This window comes from Phallusia mammillata, chromosome 8, assembly GCF_965637545.1.
Source record: "Phallusia mammillata chromosome 8, kaPhaMamm4.hap1.1, whole genome shotgun sequence".
In the NCBI taxonomy this organism is placed as follows: domain Eukaryota; kingdom Metazoa; phylum Chordata; class Ascidiacea; order Phlebobranchia; family Ascidiidae; genus Phallusia; species Phallusia mammillata.
The window spans coordinates 18,699,404-18,714,278 of NC_137259.1; the positions used below are offsets into that span (position 1 = coordinate 18,699,404).

General features: G+C 38.0%; 2 protein-coding genes across 2 annotated transcripts in view; one reads left to right on the forward strand and one right to left on the reverse strand.

Annotated features, from left to right (window-relative positions):
- LOC145204840 (sodium channel protein type 3 subunit alpha-like) overlaps window positions 1-14,875 on the forward strand; it is a 96,113-nt gene that overhangs the window by 48,645 nt on the left and 32,593 nt on the right. Inside the window, exon 40 of the mRNA XM_080077437.1 lies at window positions 758-822. Coding sequence (XP_079933563.1) covers window positions 758-822 — 65 coding nt within the window. The remainder of the gene's footprint in view (window positions 1-757; window positions 823-14,875) is intronic.
- Window positions 9,174-10,594, reverse strand: LOC145204856 (uncharacterized). Its single transcript, XM_080077460.1, has 4 exons — window positions 10,405-10,594; window positions 10,030-10,200; window positions 9,855-9,905; window positions 9,174-9,776 (listed from the first exon to the last, which is right to left on the reverse strand). Exons 1-4 carry the CDS (start codon window positions 10,533-10,535, stop codon window positions 9,650-9,652), a joined length of 480 nt encoding a protein of 159 aa, XP_079933586.1. The 5' UTR covers window positions 10,536-10,594; the 3' UTR covers window positions 9,174-9,649.

The following is a 14,875-nucleotide window of genomic DNA, read 5'->3' on the forward strand; positions in this document are numbered from 1 at the left end:
CATATTGAGTAAAGCTCAAATATATGTTGGGTAACATGCTTTTGTGGTTTGAACAAGACTTTTGCCTATTCCGCTGCTGGCCGCAAGCTTTGAATTGCCCCGCGCAATTTTTGAAATTGTAATTATCTTGGTATTTAAGAGGCAAGGAGTATTTTTTGCTTGGGGCTTAAGGTCGTTTAAAAACCATATCAGGTTACACAGTCGTAATTAGAACAGTGTGTGAATGAAAACAAAGTCAGAAACTTGGATTTAGGAACTTACGTGATGGACAGTGTGTTTTTGAGGTAAAAGATTCTTTTGCATCTTTGTTGCAGTGTAAGCCATCTAATATTGTAGAAATTGGAAAGTTTACATTTTGTTTGTGTATATGTAGCCTATGCTTTGCCACCAGCCTTTGATTGCAGGCTAGCTCTTATATGTAACTTATTTGTTTGCTGAGCAAGAAAAGCTGGCTCTGACTTTTTGCTCACATTGTTTAAAACCTGGAATAGTCTGCCTTATTTGTTTGCAGTTTGACAATATGTACATCGCTTTTACGAGGCGTCGTTTTCCTAGTTTTTTTTGCATATCATGTGCAATTTATTTTGTTTCAAGGCTGAACGACAAATCTGATGTAAATATTTATTTTCTTGTGCTATTTTAATCGTAAGTATGGCCGCAATAGGTTTGTTGATAGGCTACATGTAAACATGCTGCAGCTTCCACCCAGGAAAGTTGGTTCATTAAAAAAAACTCATAATTGTCGCTTGTTTTGCAGAATCAGCGAAAGATCCAGGAAGCGATTTCGGACAGAGTTTAAAGTTTCATCACCAGGGACTCAAGGTACGATTATGTTGTTTGGATTTCCGTCATCACGAGCCTGCTAAAAACATGTCAAAAAATTTACGCCTAATTACGCGCTGAACCAAAAACGTGTGGCTCAATGACGTTATCACTAACTTAAAACAGGACTCACATTGGAATTTTCGTGGCCAATACTGCTTCAAGGGAGATGATTATCTTTGACAAGAGTTTTTTTTTGTGTTACGATCGGATTGAGTCCGTAAGTTTCCCAAAAAAACAAGAAAATGTTCTTTGTCGTTTGCCAAGGGTTGTGTGACGAATTGTGCGAGCAAAAATGCTGATAATAGCAGCTGATTTGCGTGCGAAGAAGCCTGTGGGCTGACAAACAACCTGATAACTAGGTCAGAATGTAGGCCATATTTAGTAATCATAGTCTACATAAGTTTACACTTGGCAGGTTTCACAGTTGTTGTTATTAAGGATGACATCGACATGATTGTGAAGCACAGATGTACTACCTAAAACCTAGCACTAGTTTAAACATCTACACTGGCAGTAAAATCAATTTTTTTCAGGAATACTGTGCTAAAAACTATTTGTGCTGTATAAATAAATTGCGTACGTGCAGCTTTGTGGTATATTATCTGTCGTGGAGCTCTGCACTTGGCGGCGCTGTATTGGACATTTTTTACGCGCCAAATCGATAAACTATATCTTTTCTCCCACGGTTTGGCGTATGTTGATTGTTCGCCGGTGGCATATGGAATCCGCGGTATGGCACTCGTGATTTTTGTGACGTATCATTAGATTTAATCGCCCAACAGGATGACCGTTATCTCTCCTCATTAGCTTGGTAATGTTTGATTACTTAACACACAGAAAGTCGTGTCTTTGCGGGATTCTCTCGTTGTCAGGTTCCCGTCAGCTGCAGGTTATGATTGAAGTTATCTCTTGATCATGTGCGTTTCCAAAACACACGTCATAGTGTATCACTGTTTTTAGTAGGGGACTTCCCGAATTTGGTGTTGTGTAGGTATCTGAAGTGTTCGAGATATTTTTCACATATGATTGAGATCTTAGGGTTGAGAATCACAAACTCTGCCACTGTAAGGCTCGCAATATGACATAAAATATGATGTACTTATATAAACAGTCTTGGCCGTGAATAGGACTGTATTTTTGTTCCCGATATGTTAAATACATAAAAAAATAAAGTCTGGTTTCAAATAAAATTAACCCAACAGTAGCAGTTTTTCGGTGATTACTGTTTTTAATATCAATATAATCCAAAGACCAGTGTATAAAACCCAAGGCCAAACAGAACCAACCGTTGTTAAATATAAAAAAACAAGTATTTACCATGTTAGGTGTCGATGTGTATAAAAATTTAGGCAATTCTCCACATCACTGCGTATTATAAGTTCCTGTTATGTTGATAAGCTATCAAATTTATGACTTAATGATGACTCGATACCTGAGAATCATATCACGATTTTGACGGAAGCTTTAGCGGATTACTAAACGATTCTGAGTATTGACTGAGTGTTATCTGTGTGCAGTTATGCGTAGTTTATGTTGTGGTTTAGCATAGGAATTCGATTCGATGGTAGCTTTACTGTCGTCATTGTCATTTTTGGGATCCTTAACCGACTTCAATGCCCTGATATACGAATTTAGGTTTTTAAACTGTTGTGAGCGCCCCCATAATTTCAGACCAATTCTGAATTCTCCCTTTTTTATGAATGTAAATGTGTCTTTGCATATGCATATGTTTTTTTTCCGTTTCAAGGGCTTTTTATGTATTAATTGGTGGGCACGAGGTCAAGAATTTCGTGGCTACCGTGATTACATAAGTACTTACATAAGTGAAATAAACGCATTTTAGTCTCTAGATTTTTAAGCACACTTTTTACCTTTCTCGTATTTCTTGCAACGATCTTTGTAAGTTAAGGTTACGTGTCGGTAAACTTTTAAGACTGACATTAAACATCTTACTGAAGGCGGTCTTTGTTAAATTTTCTCTGTTGTGTATCTAGGTTTATTATTGAGAATTGCCGATGCAGCGAGCTATATCCAAGTTGTAAAACCTTTAAAGCGGATACGATAGAGCAACCTTTGTCCCCCTAATCCAATTATATTACCAATGACGCAAGTGTGACGTCAAAAGTCAATTAACTAAGGGAACTTGCAACCTTTAATTTTTAACAAATTGATTGCGGTTTGGTAAAGGGATAAAAAAGTATTGTGGTCAAGCATTTTTTGACAAAAGGAAGCGTAAGATAGCCTCTTTTAATGTCACAAAATGTGTTTGTTTGTTGATGAAGTTGCGTTTCAATGCTTGTTTCCCACGTGTTTGTTTGCCGCACTAACATGTTTGGAACATTACTTGACTGAGGTAAACACGGCGGTTATACTGTGGTGTTTTTACAAGAATTGCAGTCTACTTTTACACCTGCCGTTACGTGCTTGTACAAGTCGTGTTTCCACGAACAAGCTGCTGCCATGTGGGCAGTTTCTTTGAATTTGGACGCCCACGTAATGATAGACTGAAGATCGCCAATGTCGTGTAAATCTGGGTTTATAAAACGGTTGACAATTTAAATTTGTTTGCTGTTTTGAGAAACTTTGGTTTTGTACTTCCTGCTCACACTAAACTCACTTGTTTAACAATAACCTGATCTGAATTATTCACACTGCAAAGCAGAAATTTATACGAATTTTTATGGGTGTGAGGATTAATGATATTGGTATTAATTAATTTCTTATGGATCTAACATTTCGCAACACCTGCGCATGGTAGCAATGTCACGTAATACCAATAAAACGTTGTTATTAAATCACCATATGGTTCGATAACACTGGCTGAAAAGTTGCAGACGTGTTCTCAAATAGCTGAAAACTCATGTGGTTCCTATATTAAGATAAAAAATAGGTAGGTTATGTAACCGCTGCCAAGTAAATAGTCTCCATATTGTATAACCACAGTTTTCGAACAACTGAAATTGCAGCTTTCGCGCCTACGCAAGTTGCTTTAAATAACTCTAAAGGGGTCATTACCGTGGCCCACAAGCTTTCGAAGCAATTTATTTTTGTCCTATTTGCTGTTCTCGAAATCTGTTAATCTGTACAAATTTTCCTCGTTTTCACGCACGATTCAAAGTTTGATATTGTCTCGTTTCGCACGCAATTTAGCAGATGGCAAGTCGATCAACAAGATCTTCGCGACATTTAGTACAAAAAGCGCCTTTAGCACATGGGGTTACCGACCCTTGATAACATATAGCAATGACGTACTCACTTGTCCACGGCAGTACGAAAAGCGTGTATTGCTTTTTAAAAACGTGTCACAAATACAATCTCACAATGCCAACATAAAAAGAAATGATCAATTACAAAAGCTGTTTTAAAAAAAAGTAAATTCAAGCCACTCAGTGTTTCCGACTTACAATTGTAAAAGTTTATTGCAAAGATCGGTGTTGAATGTTTGTTGATTATGCTAGGGCAGTATAAGACCGTCACTCACAAGAGAATTCCATAAACCGGGTGCTACGCTTCTTAGTTTTTTCGGATTTTTCACCTCCACATAGCCCCCTTCAATCAAGTTTTCGAGCAACGCGATGATAAAATTCTCTTTCATGTTCATGTTTTGCATCCGACGAAACATAGTGATTACGTCAATCTCAGCTCTTCGCTTTCGTACATTGGTTTTACAATCTAAAAGTTCGGGATCAATGCTTGCGTCGGAAGCCTCTTCTCTAGAATACGAAAATAAATGAATCTCGTTCTTTTGTTTTAATAAAAATATAATTGTCCAGATGTCGCGCTTTATAGGAAGAAATATGTCTATACTTTGGTGACATTATCTGTAGGTAAACATAATTTTATACCATGGTAAATCTTTGATCCAAATGAGCTTGCAGAGAAAAGTTTTTTGTATTGATTTTTGCCATATCACGAAATTTTGTTGTTTAAAATTATTGACGCATTAGTGCATATATCGTACGTCAATGATCTACACCTCAATGAGCACGACGTTAAAAACAGTTTAATAGAGTTATTCTTCCAGAACTTCCATGTAAACACAATTGACTTTTTTAGAGCGGTTTTGCTTGTAACGGTTGTAAGTGTTTTAGAATCTGAGTCAGCTTTTGTTTTTCGACAAATTGGTGTTAATAATCGTCCCTGGTTATTTACTGTTATCGATAACAACTTGTTAATCGTTGCAATTGCTCACCGTGTAGCCGCTCGTTTCCGTGATTCATCGTAAGAAATGTCATGCAACCGCAAATCCTTGTCTGCGCTGTGCTGCATCAGTCGTGAAACCTGAACAAAAACTTAATTAGTAATTTTAAATTTTTGTTTGACTTTGCTACACGGCTTGGGTAATTAAAAATTACTCTTAAAATAGGTAAAACTGCGAGGAAGTTGATTTCCCCGTATGTTGTGAAAAATTTATCAAAAAAGCATCTACGTATTTTTTGACACCGGTTTTCCGTTACGATCGTAAAACGCGATAAGAGATTAAAACGTGAAATAACGTCACAGATACATTTAAACTCCGTAAGTTTCGAGCTGCGCTTGCGTGGGCGTTCGCCTCGATTTCGTAGGTTGTAGATTAATTCCCGGATAAAACAAGTACAACTTACCAGTATCGGCCGATCTGACGCGTTTGAGCTGTCAATAGCGTTGACGGCGATGTGTATGCAAAGCAAAACTACGACTTGATTCCGAACGGCCATGGTTAACAGAAATAAACGTGCTTGTTCGTGCCTAATCAGCTCGAATCAACTGTGGAATTCGCTATCGAATATTGTTGTGGTCGTTAGGTCCAAGCCATGGTCCCTTTAAATGATTCCATGTTTGTTCTGCGCGGGGGATTTTAACATTTGTCCACTCAACCGATCCGTTTCCTGGTCGACATTTATCCTTTTTAATTACAGTTTAATTCTTGAAATTCCAACCCAACAAACGTCTGGTAAGGTGGCTATCGATTTCTTCAAGGGGTGCTATGCACACTGTTTCACGAACGCCTTTGTACTTTAACATTTATATTTCATTTAAAATTTGAACAAGGAAGTGATTTCATATACCCAACTTCCTTTGTTTTGAAGGCCGTCATTGATCGGTAAATCAGATGCCTGTAATCTTAGCATCTGTTCCCTACATGCGTGGATTGAACAGGGAGGGGCTCCCGGACTAGGTGTTTGTGATCCCCGAAATGGTTTCTTTGAGGCTGTTCTCATTACAAACAAATAGCCTTGAGTGTTTGGCGAAGGCCGAAAACACCAACAATCGCTGACACACCACTTCACACGCATTCGAATCATAATATATAAACACGACTGTTCTAACGTGCTCTGCTAATGAGATGAGCGACACTTTCTCAAAAAGCAAAAAGTAAATTTTATTGTGATTCTGCGATAAAATTAATGTTTCTAGAATTGGCCGATGGATGTTTACATCAAGATATGAGCGGTTTGAGTTGTAATCGCTAACACATTCCGAAAAGAGTTTGCGTACGTGCGAGGACTTGGAATATTGTGTGGTTTCTCCTACACCCACATGCGTTGGGCGCGTGTTTAGGGTTGAAACAGGCATGTCAGCGAAAAATGTGCTCTCAAAGAAAGGTTCTACCGCATTGCGTATGCATTGGCGTAATATTTCAACTATGAGATGGCAAAAATTATTTCAAACAAATTTGCCGGCGCAAAAATAAACGTTGAATTATGCACGTCGGTGGTTGTTAGCCTCACGCACGAACGAAATTGCAAAATTGCTGCGATCGAGTACAGAAATGAACGCCGCGTGAAAGAATTTTCCGATAATTTTAAATGTCGGCATTTTGTGACCAAACATATCGCCTGTTCTTTCGCGCGCATGACGTTCACAGGATCTAGTGTTTCGTGAAGATAATGGTTTGCGGCACTTTACGTAAAGTGCGTACAGGGCCCGTAAAATTTCCCAGTATGAATTACGTTTAACATAAAATGGGGATTAGAAATGTTTCGGGAAATTTTAAATGTCGTCTTTATTATATTGAACAGCAATTGTATTTAACAACATCGATAACATTTACGCAAACGCACTGTCACGCAATGACGCATAAAGCTTTTCAAATTTTGTATCTTGTCTCCAATCCATTTGCATCTGCAGTCAATTTAAAAGTAAAATTCCCAAATCAGATAAAAAACATTTATGCCGGTAAAACTTTTTCGATGGACCTTTTGAAAAAGTTGATGTATATATACCTAACCAGCAACATAGACTTTAGTATTCGCTGCTCAGTGAGCATGAGCTAAACCCAGTGAACATTAGAAAAATTGAAACCAAAGTGCTTTTTTTCGCGTTTGTAGGCATTTTATAAGATTGTCGATAAACGTTTTTAGTGAAACATATTTGTGAGGATTGTAAACGTGGCCCTACTAGGTAAAAGTATTTTTGCTTACTGAAGAAAGGCGGATACAGCTTTTTAATTTTTATTGCTACTTGTGGTGATTGTTTTGTATTTTTTGGTTTTACTGATTAATTATGTCTTTTTTCCAGCCAAACACGAACAACATTGTTGCTGAGTTTGTCGTTGCGACCATATCTTTTCATTTATGATGATCATGATTTCACGATCAATTTATGCCACTAGGTCGCGCTTGAAGTCCAACCATGTTTTTACTATAGCATGGCCCGTGAGCTCTATACATAACCACAATTTCTTCAATGGTAAATCACATCGTCATTATTTTATATAGATCGCGATAGAGTTTGTTTTAATTGGTCATACCTCGCATACGAAAGGTCTTTTAAATTCACGTTCAAATTTGAATTATCTATTAATTTTGTGGAGGTCATTTTCAAGCAGTGGTTCTTAACCAGGGCAGCACGCACCCCTAGGGATGCGTCAGTCATTTCGAAGGGGGCGTGAGTCCATGGTTAATTATTTATTCAGTATTTTGCAAGTGAAGTGAATTGTTTGTGAGCAAACAACAAACGAGTTGTAAAAAGAAGCGTGGACAAAAAAGGTTAAGAACCGCAGTTTAAATCCTCTCCTTGATTGTCACTTACTCTTTCTGAATGTAAGTGGTTTTACCAAGATAAATATCTTGAACACATAATTGGGTTGGGTTACACAGATAGGGTTACACATAATTGTCGGAATATAAGCGAAATATGTCGGCGGCTGGCTAACTGACCCTGTTGTCAACTTTTTAATGTTCATCTGGTATACATGTTAAATACAGAATGTTAAATCAACTTTTCTAAATACAGATTGTAGGTGTTATTGGTTATACAACTACAGTTGGCAAATGCAACACTTGTCGGTAGCTGAAATTAAGCGTGTAAAGCTGACTGTTGTAAGACAGCGGGTAAAAAAATGTTAGGTTTACGTTGCGGCTGTTTTGTTCAAACAGTAAACACGTCGCCTGACTTTAAACAATCATCATGGGAGATGTTTGCGTGTTTTTGTGTCTAATCTTTTAATCAAACTACATAACATTCAGTGTAATTTAAGAGAAAAAAAATCCCATTGGAAACTTAATTGTAAATTTTTTTCTTTAACACTCGTGTAAGAGCTCGTTGATGAAACTTCTAGTGGCTTTTTATAGTTAAAAAATTTAAAAAACGTTAAAATATTGTTTGACTAGGTTTTTTTTTATAGTACTGTATTTTTATTGCTTTGCGCGATTTGCACATCATGTGTTCTGTTAACGATGTACAAAATATTCACTAATTATTAATCGGCGTGAGACTGTTACTACTGTAGGTAGGCAAACAACCAACTATGTCCCATGATTCGAATTTGCTAAACGTGTTTAAATTAAAATAATTTTGAGCAGGTTACCTTGGGTTATTTTGCTGAAGTAACCTTTTTTTAAACCAATTAATATCTTGTTGTATCTTTAATTTATGCAATACAGTACTTTCATGCATCTTTAATTTACTGCTAAGATCTTGTATTTACTGAAGTGTTGGACACGCGATTGTGTAAACGTTTAATCTCTGTGCTTCGTGTCACAACCGAAATATGCTAGGACATAGTTCGAAATATTAGGAAACAGAAAGCGTTTGTTACGATACAAGTCAAGTTCTTTGGGAATGTTATTGGAGTTGCTGCTAATTATAACTTGCAAGGTCGGTTTGTTTAGCTTGCGTTTAGACATGCACCAATATGTGAGTAAATGTTGTTCGAGAAATGTTTGCATTATAACCAGCTATGTTTGCACACTTTCTTCAAGTGGTTGTGTGTGACTTGTTTATTTTATACTTCGCGTTTTCATAGCCTACCTTGCAAAAAACATGTTGGCTTTTGGGCATTAAAAAAACAAAAATGTAGCCTTCTAAAACTGACTAAATATCCCGCAGTTTCGCTGGAGCAATTCTTCGAAACCATCTTTTTATTGATGAAAAACCACAACGTATTACGTGCAAATGATGAAATGGCAAAACAAACACATATTAACTGGCAGTGGGGTTCGTAACCAGGCTAATGCCGATTTCACCCTTGTTCATAGTAGGATTCCGGCAATGAAGGCTCACAACACAACGCCAATGCGTACAAAAATATTAGCAACGTCTATAAATACTTTTAAATAGACTTAATACAACTACGCTGATGTGAACAGTAACACTTCAATGCGGGTATATTAGCAGCAGGGCGGGTAACCGTGAAAGCAAAATCTCAGGGCATTTAATGCAATAACACAGTGCACATGATGGCGAGAACAAGCAACAAAATTCAAGGGGCGGCAATTCAATGCCGGACTTGAAGCATTTTGTACAGAGCCAAAGTCGAACAAAATAAATAAAATAACTTATCGATGCGTTAGGTGGCGTAGCGGACTCGGGGAAGAGCTCCATTCTGCTCAAAGTAGCACTAGCAACGCCTCTTTCTACCAAACATCATTGGACAAATTCTGCAAAACCAGTCCTTGTTGCGCAGAAAAGTATCTATTGCAGATTGGCCCGGCGTTAAAGGAAGTGCGTAGAGGCGGCTGCATTTGCTGCAAATATATTACACTTTGGTAAACAAGGTGGAAAGCACGTGAACAAATAAACACAGAACACAAATAATATCTTACCTTTTCATGTGTCCTATATCTCTGAATGAAAGAGATCGTGCTTTCGTTCGCCTGCAAGGACAATAACTCGTGATTAACAGATTTGCAAACTTGGCAAACTAAAATTTTAAGCTGTTTCGTAACATGTTATCAATGCTATTTTCTGCTGGAGATTTAGGTTTTAATCGCGTATTACCTTGACCGCCGATGTCTTGATGTTCGGATTCTTCGTACCAGTGGTGTAGGCTTATCTTGGTTTGTTTCCGACCGCCGTGAGCCGGCCTCGAAAAGCTTGTTTATAACTGGATAAATCACGCTACTGTCTTGAACTTTTCCGTCGGTTTCTTTTGTATCTTCATTATAGTTTCTACAAAAATAAATTAGAATGTAATTTGGCTACAGAATTTCGCGCTGCAAAACTGTGATATTTTTTCTGTATTTTTATTGTAAAAAATACGATACTGCTTCAAGCAATGACTGTTTATCTTTTCTATTGTGTTGAACTGTTGTCCTGTTTTGCCTGAACACATATTTAATACTAACCTAGTCTGTTAAGGTACAGTTGCATTACCTGGCTAGGGTAGGGGCAGATGTCGGGACTGCGGCAGCAACTCCGGCGTAAATCGTCAAAGCCAAGAGCAGCAGGACTGCTTTTGTTGTCGAGAAATTCAGCTGTCGAAATTTTTTTGAGGACTTTGTCATTGTAGTTATTGTTGCTATTAACGTCCACGAAATTGTCAAATTTTCCTGTTCATTACAACTATTCTAGAAAAACAAAAAACAAACTGCGTTTACTTTCTGAATAATCAGGAGCTCGCTTTATCCTACTCTGCCTTGACTGCGAAAGTTGTTGAGAAAACGCGCTTCTTAATATGTTTTTCGGGCTATACACGGAAACGTGATGTGCGCAGAGGTGAGAACGTGTAGCGGCGGATGCATATATGTAAACACGCGATCACATTCACCGAAACACACCCTGCACATCACAATAACTATTCTTTACCAATGTCAGGTGTTCACCCGAACGGTTTACTTCCAAAACTTTTTGTGACGCAAGCCACTTGTTTCAGTCCGAACCACCTTGCGACTGCCTTTTATAGGCTGACGCGAAAAAAAGGCAACCTTTATTTTTTATTTCTGAGTCACACTATATGGCCAAAATGTTTCGCCGGGTACTTTGAAAACCTTGTTCGTTTTTCGGTACTCGCTTGGAAGTTTCAAAGATTTAAATCGCCGCTGATTATTGCGCAACCGAATATTTTTCTTGCGACGTGTTGGTACAATATCGGCGGACCGGACGAATTCGGTTGTTCACTGCATTTCAAGTACCTATTTCTCCGTCAATCGCCTTAACAGCGGTGGCCTAGATTCACAAACCATGACGCAACCTGAGCAGAAGCTTTTATGAGACTTCCGAGAAGTCCGACCACCCGGCGGTTTAAGTGCGCTGTAATGATTTTGTTGTTCCAAGTTTTGATACCTGTCATACTGTCGGCATAACGCTATCTTGTATAGCTGTTTCGTGATTCGTGGAATTACGTTGTCTTAACTCTGCAAGACGTCGGTTGACGTTTTCACGGGCATAGGATTACAATCAAATGACGTCAAAAGTCATATGGAATAACCGATAATAGGAAATTGTAAACTGAATTTAATCGCACCCTTCCTTTTGGCGCGTTTGTTGTCAAAATTATCTGACATGACCAATAACAACTGTAGATCTTTGACTGCAAACGCAGAGTCACTGCAATCGACCACTGTCGCAATAATACTTGCAACATTTTCTCACAATGCTTGTCTATTTGTCACAACTCGTTTGCACAAATGCTCTGCTCATTGGAAATCTTGCAGTCAACAACGTTTTTTAACCACATACGATTTTATCTATGCTATCAAATTTCGTGTTTCTCGGTTAGTTAAACACAATTCTTCGGCGCAGCGTCTGATTAAAGTCCACGAAGCCCGTGTATGTTGCTTGCGGCTGACGTAAGCGCGGTTACTTTAGGCAGTGCCTTTACTTTTAAAAATATAATATGTCATCTGGGATTTGGATCTTCTGTTGCAATGCACAAAGCTTTTCAAGTCAAGAAATTTCGAAAATTTGTCACATCAGCAAATTACATCTTTGTTGCTGCCTATCCAAACATTATGACCTCTATTGTCTAAACTCGCCTTGCAATTATTCTACTTATTGGCGCTGTCCTCGAGGTTCTGTCTTTATACCAAGCACGTGCTTTGCACTTAAAACCGCTCGATCACGTCCCTTCTTTTTTAGATTTTGTGGTCAAACTATTCAATTCTCCTTACTGCAATGCCTGACAACGGACAGCCTTACAAACCAATTTGTGATACCGTTCAATGATTCCTGCCACGCGTAAATCCCGCTTTTAGATTCGGTTTCGAAACCCTTTTTTAGAAATGGATACTTCCTCGCCTTGTGGTGTTGATTAATTCGTCTTGGACCCAGTACGTGTCGCAGAGTGTCATTAGTTGCTTGTTGTTTTATATATCAGTAAACATGCGTCAGTTAAGCCATGTTCGTTTGCAGTTTTTTTGCAATGCGTACCTAAAATTATGCTGTTTGTTACTTTATTGGGACAAATGGTGGTAAAATATAGTACGGCTGGTGTTAGGTCGGGTTTAACCTGCTCTGTCGTGCAGCACCGATGCTTTGTTGTTATGTTGATAACAGTTTGACATCGTGACTGAAATGATTTCAGTTTTAGTTTTTGTGACATTGCGAACGAACCATTCCCACACAGCTTAGACATCGCGAATCTCGTCCCACTAGATAGTGATTCATAACTCTGTTTGCAAGCACTTGCAGCGGTCAGACCGGATTTCTACCAGTCCGCTATTCCGTAAATAGACTTAATTACCCGGCACGACGCAGTATTAAGAACGTGCTGATGACCCAGAAATCCAATGAAACCTATTGCTAAAGTTGAACGTTGCTATTTTTGTGTGACTAATCGCCACTTGTCACTGACAGGTAGCTTGGTAACAAACGGATTTTGTGATGATTAACCGGGATCTCGGAAGCCTTTCGCTGCTCTCGCCGGTTTCTTAGTCATACATCCGCGTGTTGTTTTACCTGTTCGGTTTTCAAACGTCTTTTGAATGTGTCATAAAAAAATGTGGCCACTTGATTCGGCAAATGTATAAAAGCCCTTCGCGACTTTTCGGTAATAAACTTTAGTTCAGGGCATCGTTTTTGCAGAAGCACCGGCTAATGCTGTCAAGGTGCTGGTGGTTGGCAGTCGTAAGATATGGTCATTAATGTTTATTTTTACAGTGACGCGGCGCTGCAGCGCAACTTGACAGCAAGGTTTAGAGTAAATTATGTGTTACACCCACTTATCGATTTATTGTCAGGTCACCGAACAACTTAATGTCTTAAACGTGATCTACATCGTAAAATTGTTCCAAATCAAGTTGATAAGCACCGTGTTTTGTACCACAATCTAAAAATCGCCGTAAATACTGAAAAATTTATAAGGTATCACAAAAAAGTTGCCCAAATTTTGTTATTGTGTATTGAAAAAAGATTATAACGCCGTTTGACAGCCAATAGTTTTTAACAGTGAACTTGGTACCCTCCATTGGGGTGCAACAAACCACTGTCTCCAAGTATCGTTTATATTCGTACGTAGTTCATACGTTTCTGATTCATTTTCTTGTAAAAAACGTTTCTGCCGTATCAGAGTGATCTTGACATGTAGTGTCGTTTGTGGTTGGGCTCGTCACATTCTGTCTGCAATCGTTGCAGAATGTCTAGATCGCATCTGGAGATGCTATACGTAGCCTAATGCAACTTTGGAATTTACAGACTATCTTGCAAAAGCTTTTTTTTTGAAATAATTGCTAGGAGTTGTGAGTGCAATGTAAAAGCAATTACTAGTCTATTCTAAAACCCTTTTATCATTTTTTTCTATTTTGCAACTTTGGAGTAATTTGTAAAAACAAGAATTTAAGTATTCCTTGATACTACTATTTATACTTTTTTTAGTAAAAATCTCGACAACTACATTTTCGTTTGTAAACCGCTTTGCGTGACCGTCTGAACCACTTGCGTTTAAAGCTACATTTAGATCATGAACTACATTGAGATGCAAAGTCGATTTACGATTTACAAGAACTTGAGTGTTTAACAAGCCAGGCCCTTCTAAGTTGCATAGCCGACTAATGAATCGAGCAATTGACCGGCTGTGTAAATGCACATGGAGTGGCAATGGCACGTGAATACCGACCGCATCGTGTTATGTATACCTTATCAGCGGTTGTTTCATGTTTCCACTTGTTTATGTTCAAGCATTCCACTACTAATACCCAAATACGATTACTCAAACGATTAATGTATTTCTCCAAGACAGGAAAAGCCAAACCCGGAATTACGCGGTGTCGAATTTATTTCAGGATAATTGCGAAACTAATTTTTCACCCGAAAATTTCTTTTCCTTTATATGTGGATGTTAGTGTAACGTAATTTTATTAAAAAATACATAAAAAATAGAGATACTTAATTTTTTCTTGGCGATGCAAAATTGATTAAACAAGTATCTAATTGAGTTTTTTTTTCATAGTCAAATGAAACTGATAATTTTGTACGAGGTCGTCAACCCCCGAAAACGGCGTTTAAGATATATCGATTTGTTATCAACCCCCTCATGTTCGCAAAATAGCATCTGTGTATTTTGATTTGTCTCCAAAACTCGACGTAATCGTGATGGAACTCAGTGAGTTTTCCTAAAATTTCGCAGAATCAAATTTATAGCACCTTTGATCTTGGCAAAACTGGTGAACGCTGAACGCTGATTTTTTTCTAGATACCGCCTTCGAACATGCTTCGTATAGGTTTTTATTAACAGTACAAAAATATGATTTATACTTAAATCTTACTTTCTGAAAACACAACAAAATCCCGAGGTTTTGTAAAATGTTTGTTTTGATATATTTGCTTGCACAAGCGCTAAAAACCTTGTAAATTGTTGTAGCATTTTTCATTATTTTTATTCAACAGATTTTACCAATTAAGCTTGTAG